The 12,247-nt window shown below is 47.6% G+C and overlaps 1 protein-coding gene across 5 annotated transcripts in view; it reads right to left on the bottom strand.

Annotated features, from left to right (window-relative positions):
• Positions 1 to 1,341: 1,341 nt before the first annotated feature.
• Positions 1,342 to 12,247, bottom strand: part of OFD1 (OFD1 centriole and centriolar satellite protein) — a 47,546-nt gene continuing 36,640 nt past the window's right edge. For 3 of the 5 annotated variants that reach the window (XM_039233886.1, XM_039233884.1, XM_039233885.1), the window contains 6 exons: positions 12,091 to 12,191; positions 11,085 to 11,201; positions 8,150 to 8,316; positions 2,375 to 2,527; positions 1,693 to 1,840; positions 1,342 to 1,486 (listed from right to left, as the gene is read on the bottom strand). In XM_039233886.1, the coding sequence (XP_039089817.1) occupies positions 1,362 to 1,486; positions 1,693 to 1,840; positions 2,375 to 2,527; positions 8,150 to 8,316; positions 11,085 to 11,201; positions 12,091 to 12,191 (811 nt within the window). In that variant the 3' untranslated portion in view covers positions 1,342 to 1,361. Of the gene's footprint in view, positions 1,487 to 1,692; positions 1,841 to 2,374; positions 2,528 to 8,149; positions 8,317 to 11,084; positions 11,202 to 12,090; positions 12,192 to 12,247 lie in introns of those variants that run through there. The other 2 variants (XM_039233887.1, XM_039233888.1) reach the window with 2 other exon arrangements.

The raw sequence follows: 12,247 nt of genomic DNA, 5'->3' as shown, positions 1-12,247 counted from the left end.
CATGATGAGGGGATGTTGCAAGAGAAGATGTCATGTTCTTGGTGGCACTGACTCAGTGCTTGATATGCTAAGTGTGATGATGGACGCCTGGACTTTTTTCTTCAATTCCTCCCAGAGGGATACTTCAGTGAAAAATTCCTTAGAAGCCTAAGCAATAACAAACACCAAAAACCCTCTTTCCCACTTTGCTGTGGAACACAGTGACCAGTATCACAGGCAAAACTGGTTCAGCCCAGGCTGTGTTTGTAAATGGTCTCTGGGGCCTCACTGAACAAACAGACCGGACAAACCCATCCCGTCAGGAAGCAGGTGACCATCCGTTAGCACATTAAGCCTCACGTCCCAGGGCACCCCTCCGGTCCCGGAAAACTGGGTGCTTGGTCACCCTTAGAGCCATTCTGTGTACACTTTTGGTGACTATACTGGCAGGGTCATTCAAGAACTTTCCCAAGACACTCGCGTGGACATGACGCTCGACTGTGAGGTGCGGGTGTGCAAAGATGAAGAAAGGGGAACAGCAGCACAGGACTTTCCTCCTCCCCTTGTGGGAGTTTCCGGGGTGCTGCATCGGCGTGCAGCTATCTTATTTGTTCAACGTGCAGTGCCTAACAGTCACTGTGGAGCGGGGTACCTACTGGGTGAGCCGCTCTAAGCCATGGGGTGTCCTCCATGGGAACAGCTCCCCAACAGCCTCGCGTAGAGGCAGTGCTGGTCTCCCACCGGGGCCCACGCCACCGCTCTGCAATGTGATGGCTGGGAGACCCTGGTCAAGTCACAAACTCTGTGCCTCGTGTTTCGTCATCTCTAAAACGTGGAGAGTCCTAGTACACCTTTCATATGGGTGATAGAAGAATTGAGTGAGTGTATACACACCAAGGTTTAAAATTGTACCTGGTCCACAGAAAGTGCTCGGCAACGGTCACCTCCTCTTTTTAGCACCATCTAAGAAGGGGTCGTGTTTGTTCTCAAGAAGAAGATGTGAAAAGCAAAGACCAGAGGGGATACTGTAACTCTTTCTAGAGCCTGGGATGGAAAGACCAGTGTCTTTATTTTCAGCGCCGGGTCAGAAGAAGAGTGTTGGGGAAGGCCTCCCGTTTGGCAGGGGGTGGCCCAGCTCCGGAGAGGAAAGGACCAGAGGAGACTTCCAAACCGTAGATCTGGAACTTGATCAATAAGTTGTCCCATAAATATAACCGAAGACAAAAATGGGGAGGTGAAAACCAACCAACCCTCCCCCCCACCCCCGCTCATTCCAGGGTCCTACAAAGCCTAAAGAGGTGTTGCTGGCTTACACAATCCTTGGTTTATAACCCAAGTAAAATTACGAAAAACATGATCACATGAGGCTGCACATAAAATTTTTATTGAGAAGTTGGTCTTATTACAGCGAATACACAGGCCTCGAATTCCATTACATGGTAAGGCGCTGAGCGGCAAACATGGTCACCAGAAGTCATCCGGTTCTTCGTGAGAAAAGCCCGTGAAACTAAATTAAGGAAAAAGACAACATTTTTTATTAAATCCTTGTCAAATGTATTCAGGGATCTTCCTAACGTTCTCATTCTTTCCCCGTGGGCTACATGCCCTTGCTTAGAATTTGTATCAGAAGCAATTATGCAAATTAAAAAATGCAATAGATTTTTTTTTCAAGTCCCTATTTTTGTTTCACTGATTTCTTACAGGCAGACTCACATGTGTGAACATTCCCTCGGCTGACACAACCCGCCACACAACGGGCTGCGCAGGACACACCACGCTGTGGGAGGCCGTACCTTTCGTCTTTGTCACTAGGTGGTAGTGTGTCCGCTTGTGAGCTTTCTCCGCCAACCTTCCTTGAGCTCTGATACAAAAGGGGAAAAAGAATTCTGGAATTACAGATACATCAATTTTATTCAATACATGGATTTCTCTAAGAACTATCTCTGAGATATAGATGGAATTCAAGAATCTAAAAAAGAGGGGACTTCTAAGCATGAAGTTTAGTAGGTACACGAAATGAACCGTGTGGTACCCATTCTCAACAGCCACAGTGTGTGAGACTTAAGTATTAATGCCTCAGAGAGCACTAATGCAGTCACTGTTCGTGGACAGACCTTCCACTTTCTCTTTCTTGTCCTTAAAGTAACGAGAGACATGCCAACTTTAATCAAATTTGACACACTGAAATCTCTTCCATCTCTACCCAAAGTGATGAAATTTGGCCAAGAGATTCAAGGCTCTATTTGACCTTTGCATTTTCTATGCTTCTACCTTTTTGTCTCCAATGAGAAGGCAGATTCTCGTCCTAAGGCCTTCAAACAAACCCAACCATCCCCCGGCAAGCCTCCCCCCCCACCCCCGCGCCCCCCAGACAGCTGGCCCACAGCATTGGCACCTTATCTGCAGACTCCTGGTCTTGATTTTGCTGAAGAATTTTCATGTACTTCTCTAAAGGGTTTTCACCACAAGCATACTGGTCTTTTACTTCTTCAACACTCATTTCTAATTCTTTTTCCATTTCATTCTTCAAAGATTCTTCAATCATCCTCTGGGGAATCCACAGGCACCAACACAGGAAACACACAAATACATCAAACAACTTTGAAGTGCTTAAAAATGCATACTAATATAATCCTGATACTTTAAGAACAACCTGCATGCCAAAGAAAAATTGAAGTTGGGGCACCTGGGTGGCTCAGTCGGTTTAAGCGTCTGACTTCAGCTCAGGTCATGATCTCACAGTTCGTGGGTTCGAGCCCCGCATCAAGCTCTGTGCTGACAGCCAGCTCAGAGCCTGGAGCCTGTTTCAGATTCTGTGCCTCCCTCTCTCTGACCCTCCCCTGCTCACACTGTCTCTCTCTCTCTCTCTCTCTCTCTCTCAGAAATAAATAAAACATTAAAAAAAAAGAAAAATTGAAGTCACTGCTATCAGAGGGGGACAAGCAAGCCATCTCAATGAAGCAAGCGAGTACTTCGCCTCAAGTCTTCTATGCTTTAGGCCAAATTAACCAGGAGTCCAGGAACATCCCTACGGAAGATTAATTTTGGTAGGACTCAGCAGGTGTATGAATCCATGCACCTGGGACCAAAATCAGGACAAAGAAGGGCAGAAGAGACCCAGAGGAAGGACGAGGGTGGGGCAGTGAGGACGGTTTGAACAGAGGGGCTCAAGCCCTGGGCAGTGTATGACCCCTCTTTAATATAGTAGTCCTCACAGGTGCAGGGCACGTAACAAGCTTTTAAAAACACATAAGGGACAGAAAACCATCCAGACTTTTCAAAAAGAAGAGAGAGGACCCAAATAGACATAATCATGAATGAAAATGGGTGTTATCACAACCAATCCCTCAGAAATACAAGCAATTATCAGAAAATACTATGAAAAAACGTATGCCAACAAACTGGACAACCTGGAAGAAATGGACAAATTCCTAAACACCCACACACTACCAAAACTTAAATGAGAAGAAACAGAAAATTTGAACAGACCCCTAACTAGTGAAGAAATTGAATCAGTTATTAAAAATCTGCCAACAAACAAAGAGTCCTGGCTAGATGGTTTCCCATTTGAAGCAGAATTAATACCTTATCCTTCACAAGGTGTTACAAAAATAGAAATGGAAGGAAAGCTTCCAAACTCATTCTATGAAGCCAGCAGTACTTTTACTCCCAAACCAGAGATCCTACAAAAAAGAATTACATGCCAATATCCCTGATCAACATGGATGCAAAAATTCTCAACAAGATACTAGCAAATCGACTTCAACAGTATATAAAAGAATTATTCATCATGATCATGGGATTCATTCCTGGGCGGCGAGACTGGTTCAATATTCATAAATCAATCAATGTGATACATCACATCAACAAAAGAAAGGAGAAAAACCATAAGATCCTGTCAATAGATGCAAAAAAAAGCATTTGACAGAATACAACATCCCTTCTTAGCAAAGACCCCGGAGAAAGTCGGGATAGAAGGAACTTACTTAACCATCATAAAAGCCATTTATAAGAAGCCCTCAGCTAACATCATCCTCAATGAGGAAAAGCTGAGAGCTTTCCCCCTGAGATCAGGAACAAGACAGGGATGTCCACTCTCACCACTGTTGTGTAACATAGTGCTGGAAGTCCTAGCATCAGCCATCAGACAACAAAAGGAAATCAAAGGCATCAGAATTGGCAAAGAAGAAGCCAAACTTTCACTTTTCACAGATGACCTGATACTCTACAGGGACAACTTGGAAGACTCCACCAAAAGACTGCTAGAGCTGATATTTGATTTCAGCAAAGTCCCAGGGCACAAAATCAATGTACAGAAATCAGTTTCATATCTATACACCACTAATGAAACAAAGAGAAATCAAGAAATCGATTCCACTTACAATTGCACCAAGAACCATAAAATACCTGGGAATAAACCTAACCAAAGATGTACAAGGTCTGTATGCTAAAACCTATAAAAAACTTATGAAGGAAATTGAAGAAAACACAAGAAATGGAAAAACATTCCATGCTCATGGACTGGAATAAATATTGTTAAAACATCAATACTACCCAAAGCAATCTACACATTCAAGGCAATCCAATCAAAATTGCACCAGCATTCTTCTCAAAGCTAGAACAATCCTAAAACTTGTATGGAACTACAAAAGACCCTGAATAGCCAAGTAATATTGAAGAGGAAAACCAAAGCGGGAGGCATCACAATCCCAGATTTTAGCCTCTACCACAAAACTGTAATCATCAAGACAGTATGGTATTGGCACAAAAACAGACACACAAACCAATGGAACAGAGAACCCAGAATTGGACCCACAAATGCACAGCCAACTAATCTCTGACAAAGCAGGAAAGAATATCCAGTCTCTTTAGCAAATGGTGCTGGGAGAACTGGACAGCAACATGCAGAAGAATGAAACGGACCACTTTCTTAAACCATGCACAAAATTAAACTCAAAATGGATCAAAGACCTAAATGTGAGACAGGACACCATCAAAACTCTAGATGAGAAAGCAGGCAACAACCTCTTTGACCTTAGCTGTAGCAACTTCTTGCTTGACAGGTCTCCAAAGACAAGGGAATTAAAAGCAAAAATGAACTACTGGGACCTCATCAAGATAAAAAGGTTCTGCACGGCAAAGGGAAACAATCAACAAAACCAAAAGGCAACTGACAGAAAGGGAAAACTTATTTGCAAATGACGTATCAGATAAAGGGTTAGTATCCACAACCTATCAAGAACTTACCAATCTCAACACCTGAAAAACAAATAATCCAGTGAAGAAATGGGCAGAAGACATGAATAGACACTTTTCTAAAGAAGACATTCAGATGGCTAACAGACACACGAAATGATGCTCAACGTCACTATCAAGGAAATACAAATCAAAACCACACTGAGATAACACCTCACGCCGGTCAGAGTAGCTGAAATGAACACTTCAAGAAACTACAGATGCTGGCGAGGATGTGGAGAAAACAGGCACCCTCTTGCACTGTTGGTGGGAATGCAAACTGGTGCAGGCCCTCTGGAAAAGTGTGGAGTTTCCTCAACAAATTAACAATAGAACTCCCCTATGACCCAGCAATAGCACCGCTAGGAATTTACCCAAGGGACACAGGAGTGCTGATGCATAGGGGCACATGGACCCCAATGTTCACAGCAGCGCTTTTAATAATAGCCAAATTATGGTAAGATCCCAAATGTCCATCAACTGATAAATGGATCGAGAAAATGTGGTTTATATATACAATGGAATACTCCTTGGCAATGAGATACGATGAAATCTGGCCATTTGCAGCAATGTGGATTGAACTGGAAGGTATTATGCTAAGTGAAGTAAGTCTGTCAGAGACGGATACCATGTGTTTTCACTTATATGTGGATCCTGAGAACTTAATAGAAGACCATCGGGGAAGGGAAGGGGAAAAAAATTAGTTACAAACACAAAGAGGGAGGCAAACTATGGAAGACTCTTAAATACAGCAAACAAACTGGGGGCTGATGGGGCATAGGCGAGAGAGGGGAAAATGGGTGATGCACACTGAGGAGGGCACTTGTTGGGATGAGCACTGGGTGTCATATGGAAGCAATGAACCATAGGAATCTACCCCAAAAACCAAGAGCACACTTTACACAGTGTGTTAGCCAATTTGATAATAAATTATATTAAAAACAAACAAAAATAAATAAGCAAGCAAACTATGTTCTGTGGTGGGGGGGAGAGACTCAGTCTTCTCTGGAGAAAAAAATAAATAAATAAACCCCACTTAAAAAGGGAAGATCTAAGGGTGCCTAGATGCTCATGGGCACATCCCCTCTCCTTCCCTCCCTCTCATAAATATACGTTAGAAAGTGAACAAAAAAGGAATATCTATAGCAAAGTAAAGCCCACCTCCTTGACAGCTGGTTTCCAGGACCAGATGAGAATGTATGCACATGAGCTTGCAAAAGCTCCCCTTTGCTGTGTAACTCCTGAGGGTCTGTGTCATATACAACCTTCCTCAGTCTTTTCAAGAAAAAGGAGATTGGGATGCCTACAGCAGGCTTTCAGTAAGACTAAACTTACTAATACCAACCTTTGTACGGAATCATGCAAGACCCCAAATAACCAAAGCAATCCTGAAAAAGAACGAAGCTGGAGGTATCACAATCCCAGATTTCAAGATACACTATGAAGCTGTAGTAATCAGAACGGTAAGGCACTGGCACAGACAGACACACACGGACGAATGGAACAGAACAGAAATCCCAGAAATAAACCCACACTAATACGGTCAAGTCATCTACGACAGAGGAGACAAGAGTAGACTGAAGGGAGAAGACAGTCTCTTCAATAAACGGTGCTGGGGAAACCAGACCCCTTTCTTAGGAATAAGCTCAAAATGGATTCAAGATAGAAATATGAGAGCTGAAAGCACACAACTCCCTCAAGAGAGCACAGGTGTACTCTCTGACATTGGCCTTAGCAACATTTTTCTAGATAGGTCTCCTGAGGCAAGGGAAACAAAAGCCAAAATAAACTATTGGGACTACATCAACACAAAAGCTTCTGCACAGCAAACCATCGACAAAATGAAAAAACCCTACTGAATGAGAGAACGTATTTTTAAGTGATATATCCAATGAAAGGTTAATATCTAAAATATATAAAGAACTTACACAACACCAAAAGAAACAAACAATCCTATTGAAAATGGGCAGAGGACCTGAATAAACATTTTTCCAAATACATCCAGATGGCCAGCAGGCACGTGAAAAGATAGTCATCATCACTCATCATCAAGAAAATGCAAATCAAAGCAACGACACAGGACATCACATTCATCAGAATGGCCAAAATCAAAAAGGAAAGCAACAACCCACTGGGCGAGGATGTGGAGAAAAAGGAGTCACTGGTGCAGCTACTCGGGAGAACAGAATGAAGGCTCCTCAGAAAATTAAAAACAGCATTACCACATGATCCAGTAATTCCATTACTGGGTATTTATACCAAAACAAAAAACAAAAAAAAAAAAAGACAAAAACATTAATTTCTTAAGATACGTGCACCCCTACATTTACAGCAACTTTATTTACATTGGCCAAGATACGGACGCAACCCCACTGTCCATCCGGGGCTGAGTGGATAAAGGAGACGCAGTACATACATACGACGAGTATCAGTCACAGAAAGGCCGAGATCTTGCCATTTGTGACAACACGGATGGACCTAGAGGGTATGATGCTAAGTGAAATAAATCCGAGAAAGACAAATACCACGATTTCACTTTTATGTGGAATCGGAAAACCGAGAACACCCAGAAATACAGAAAACAAACTGGTGGCTGCCAGAGGCGGGTGGGGGATGGGTGAAGCGGGGGGGGGGGGGGGGGGGGGGGGGGGGGGGGGGGGGGGGGGGGGGGGGGGGGGGGGGGGGGGGGGGGTGGGGGGGACTAAGAGGTACAAACTTCCAGTTAGAAGTAGGTTCCAGAGACGAAAAGCACGGAGTGGACAACACAGCCAGTAACACTCTAATGAGGCTGTACGGTAGAAAACCAAAACCAAACAAAGTCACCTGCCACCCCCAGGCCCGGGACACACCAAGGACCCCCTCCCGGAGAGCAAGGTAGTCCCGAAGCGCTCCGTGCAAACACCGGTGTAGAGAACTCGGTTGTACTGATCATTACCCGCTCTTGATCCAGTTTCTCTAGTTCCCTTCGTTCCCTTTCTAAAGCTTCTTGCAGTTCGTTCTGCCTTATTTCTTCTCTCTGCTTTTGTTCTGTCATGTGCTGTTCCCACATTTTTTCTTCTTCCGTCTGTTCTCCCATTTGTTTCTGATCTACACCTAATGGGACCAGGAAAAAAAAAAAAAGAGCGAGTAGTCTGCAGCGTCCGCTTTCTCCACGGAGTGCGGGACCGGCTCCCACCACCAGGAAGAGCTTGCGGGGTCCTACGACTCTCGGCCTGCTCCATCTTTGAGCCCCCAAACCCACTCCCGGCACTGCGCCCCCATCTTACTTTGCTGAGATGCAGGTAAGTCACCCTTACCACAATGACTGTAGCTGCCTCCCACGCAACCCCCCCAATCACAACCTCTCCCCCTCTCTGCCCACCTCCTCCCTGCTTCCCCAGTCAAGCCCTACATTTCCACCTCTGCCTTTGGTGTGGAGCCTCCCCCCATCTTTAGGATTCACACTTAACCGTTAGTCCCTATTTATTACACAGCCACCCTCCCCTTTTTCTTTTTACACACTGAAGTTTTTTTTTTTTTTAAAGCATACTTGCGAGAGAGCAAGAGAGCGAGAGAGCGAACATGCACGTGTGCATGAGAGGGGAAGGGGCAGAGAGAGAGGGGGACAGAGAGAATCCCAGGCAGGCTCCACGCTGTTAGTGCAGAGCCCCATGTGGGCTCAAACCCTCAAATATGATCACAACCTGAGCAGAAACCAAGAGTAATACTTACCTGAGCCACCCAGGCGCCCTGACCCAGCCCTTTCCCAAGTCCTCCCCTTGCTCCCGGGAAGGTGCTGCGGTCTCTCCTGCCCCCGGCAGCACCCCCTGGGACTCCCCCCTCCCCGGGTCTAGCCAGGTAGCTGCCGCTGCTCCCCTCCTCCAGGCTGATCCCCGAGCTTTCCCACCCCCCTTCTCCGGTCCTGGCCTCTCCCCGTGTTTGCTCACGCCCATCTTTCCCCCGGGCTCCCTGCCATCAGCACAGGAGATCCCCCAGCCGTGGCTTCACAGCTCAACTCCTCACTCTGGCCCCTCGCCTCATGCTCCCTCCACACCATGGCCACTCGGCCGCCCCACCGGGGCTTACACTTTGCTCCTCTTCCTCCCGCGCCTTCCTCATCACCGTTCCCCTGGGCGGCCCGAATCGCCTGGCCAAGGGTCTCCACGACCGTGTGTCTCTGCCTTCAGGCTGCCCACCCGCACCTGCGGGAGCACCAGTCACCTCCGGGAGGCGTGTGTACACCCTGGTGGAATCCAAACCCGTGGTGGGCTAGGCGGCAATCTGCCTTTCTCCTTCCTGCCCAACTTCCTGCATCAGCAGAGTGTTCACGGTTGAAGCCATCACACACGCGGGTACCCGAGGACAGCACCGTCCTCCCTGCTCCACGCCGTGCTTGCCGGCGCTCCTCTACCCGACGTGCTCCCTTCCCCCCACTATGCCAGCCCTCACTTAAATGCCACCTCCTGCGTGAGCTCCTTATTCCTACAGTGACAACCGGCCACTTCACACAGTACCTCGTACCTGCCTTGTCTAAGGCCATTCACATCTGTCTCCCTAATTCAGTCCCTTCTGGCCAAGGACCGCGTTTCAATCATTTGTTCCCTAAGCTGGCAACCCAGGTCCCCACGCCTCACACGTTTAACTCGATCTCGGTTCCACGGAGGACTATGCTGACCTCTGTCCCCCAGCTCTGGCCCGGAGCCTCGGCTGTGGCCGCAATGCTGCCACACAGACGCAAGCACAGGCCGACCGCGGCTCTTCCGGCCCGTCACTAGCACGGAGTCAGCTTCGCCCACAGGAGAGCAGTGGCACGGCCTCCGCTCAACCGTGGCCACCAAGTCCAACGCCAGAGGCGGCCGCCGGCCACGTGCCAGGACGCTGCACTCCTGCCTGCGCCGGAAGCAGGTCACCCGGACATGGGTCACGCGCTCACGCGGCGCAGCGGCCTGCGGGAAAGGACGCTGTTTGGGTGCGGGTTTCAACAGACGACAGGGGAAGGGCCCCCCGTTCGCCGCGAGGTGTACGCGGTGGCTGCTGAGTGGCACTGTGGAACCTCTTCGGACGGAAGAGCAAAGAACAGCAGTGTTTCCACTGGCAGAAAGGTAGCAAGTTCTGGGCTTTTTCACTTCCCTCCGCACCCAGATGAAGAGGTGAAACAAATGTGAGAGTTTCTCAACGATCAAAACGTAACCCCACCATTTATAGTATTTAAGAAGCTACTGTAACGTAGAGCACTCAGTTGGTGTCCCTTATCCTACCCTACTGCAGGATTTTTATCCCCTAGGTGGCGGAGGTCTCTGCCCACCAGGGCCGCTCCAGGGCGCCACCGTCCTGGTCACATCTCGCCCGTCGGAGGCCGTGAGCGCTGGCGGGCCGACGGTCCCAGTCTGCCGCTGGAAGCCGCGTGAAGCGGGGGCCCCGCGTCGGTTCACTGCGGGTGCCCGGCTGCCAGGAGCGCCCGGCACAGAAAGAGGCTCTTGACCGAGTCTCACTGAATGAGCGCTTTCCAGAAAGGACTTCCTCTGCAATCAGCAAAAACCGCCCTCTCCCCGGCCTCTGGCTCCTTTCAGTGATTCCTCGCATTGCCAACTGCGCCTCAAACCAACAGACCGCTTTCAAGAGGCGGCGCAAGGGTCAGGGACGCGGCCCCCCCAGGCTGGAGCGGACCTACAGGTGGCTCTGCGTGGGGCGCTTCCCTCCAACTCGGAGGCTGAAACCTGCGGCCCGAGGAGAAAACGACGCTCAACTGATGGAGACCCCCAGGCGCCCTAGAAAGGGTTTTCTCGTCCTACTTTATACAGAAGCAGCAGCAAATGAATAGAAAATGAAATAACATTAACCCTTAGTCATTCGTTAATGTATTTTGTTAATTCAAAGAGAGCAAAACTTACTCGGGTGGCGACAGGAGACAGGTCTGGCAGACGCGGCGGCGGCGGCACCCGTGTGAGGCATGTCGCCAGCGGGGTGGAGGCTGTCCACTTCGCGCTGCCTCGGCGTGCTCCCTGCATCTACAAGAGGAGCGAACAAGCGTCCCCCGGGTCCTCGGGCACCACGGCGACGGGAGGGGGTGCAGCGCGGCGGGGGAGAAGCCGGGCGGCTCTACGGTCTGCACCACGGCCGCCTGCCGTGTGTTCCCATCTCCAAGGGTTCTTAGGGTTTCGAGAATTACATCCCTCAGAAAATCAATGTGTCGCCCAACAGGAAAATGGACCGAGTCCAAGAACTCACCTGGCTTGCTGATAATCGTCTGAATTCTACTTGAAGTCAAGGACTTAACAAGCCTAACAAAGGGAATCACGGGGATGCTGCTAACTTTGCCAAGCTTCCCATTTAAACGTTCCAAACCTACTTCCGCACGTAGTGGTGAAGTTCATGAAACAGGATGACGGCTTATACACAAATACAAAGACTCTCTGAGCGGGGCCATGGCCGGGACACCATTACTAGACTCTGAAGCTTGTAGTATTTACCTCCATTCTTTAATTAAAAAATGGGCTTTCCAGATCTGAGGCAGTCTGGAATCAGTGGAAGTCAAACCAAAAGTAACTTAGCGTGTTCATGTTTCATAAAAGGGGAATTAAATTTTAAAAAATCATTTACTTTAAATCTGAGGCAATCCCAAGCATGGTAAACTGAATTAAGGATTCAGGCAGAGGCTTAGCTCCAACTGTAAAATTGTGAGCTATCCATAAATATTTAATGAATGTAACTCTGAACACCCCCTTGAAAATCTTCGCGATTTAAAAATGAGACAACACATCTGTATTTGTGGTTTTATCACAAAATCAAAATGTCTTAATCTGTAAGTGCTTCACTTTTCATGATAATGGACAGGTTTCACCAAAACTAAGCCTTCTACATTCCGAACTAAAAACCAGGACTCTTATTTGAACTTACATTCAAAAGATGGTCCAAATTCCTCATTGTCCTTAAAAGGTAGCTTGTCCGGATCTGAAAATTCTCTTTTGTCCTCAAGTTCCATCTGACTTTGATGAAGACTGGATTGGAAGAATAAAATTCAAGGATGTAACGTTGAAGGAACGTAAAACCCAAG

The sequence above is a fragment of the Hyaena hyaena genome, unplaced genomic scaffold (genome assembly GCF_003009895.1).
Source record: "Hyaena hyaena isolate Hyena2069 unplaced genomic scaffold, ASM300989v1 scaffold_80, whole genome shotgun sequence".
NCBI classification, from domain to species: domain Eukaryota; kingdom Metazoa; phylum Chordata; class Mammalia; order Carnivora; family Hyaenidae; genus Hyaena; species Hyaena hyaena.
Note: the sequence above shows the minus strand (reverse complement) of the source record. Positions and strands in the feature narration are given on the sequence as shown.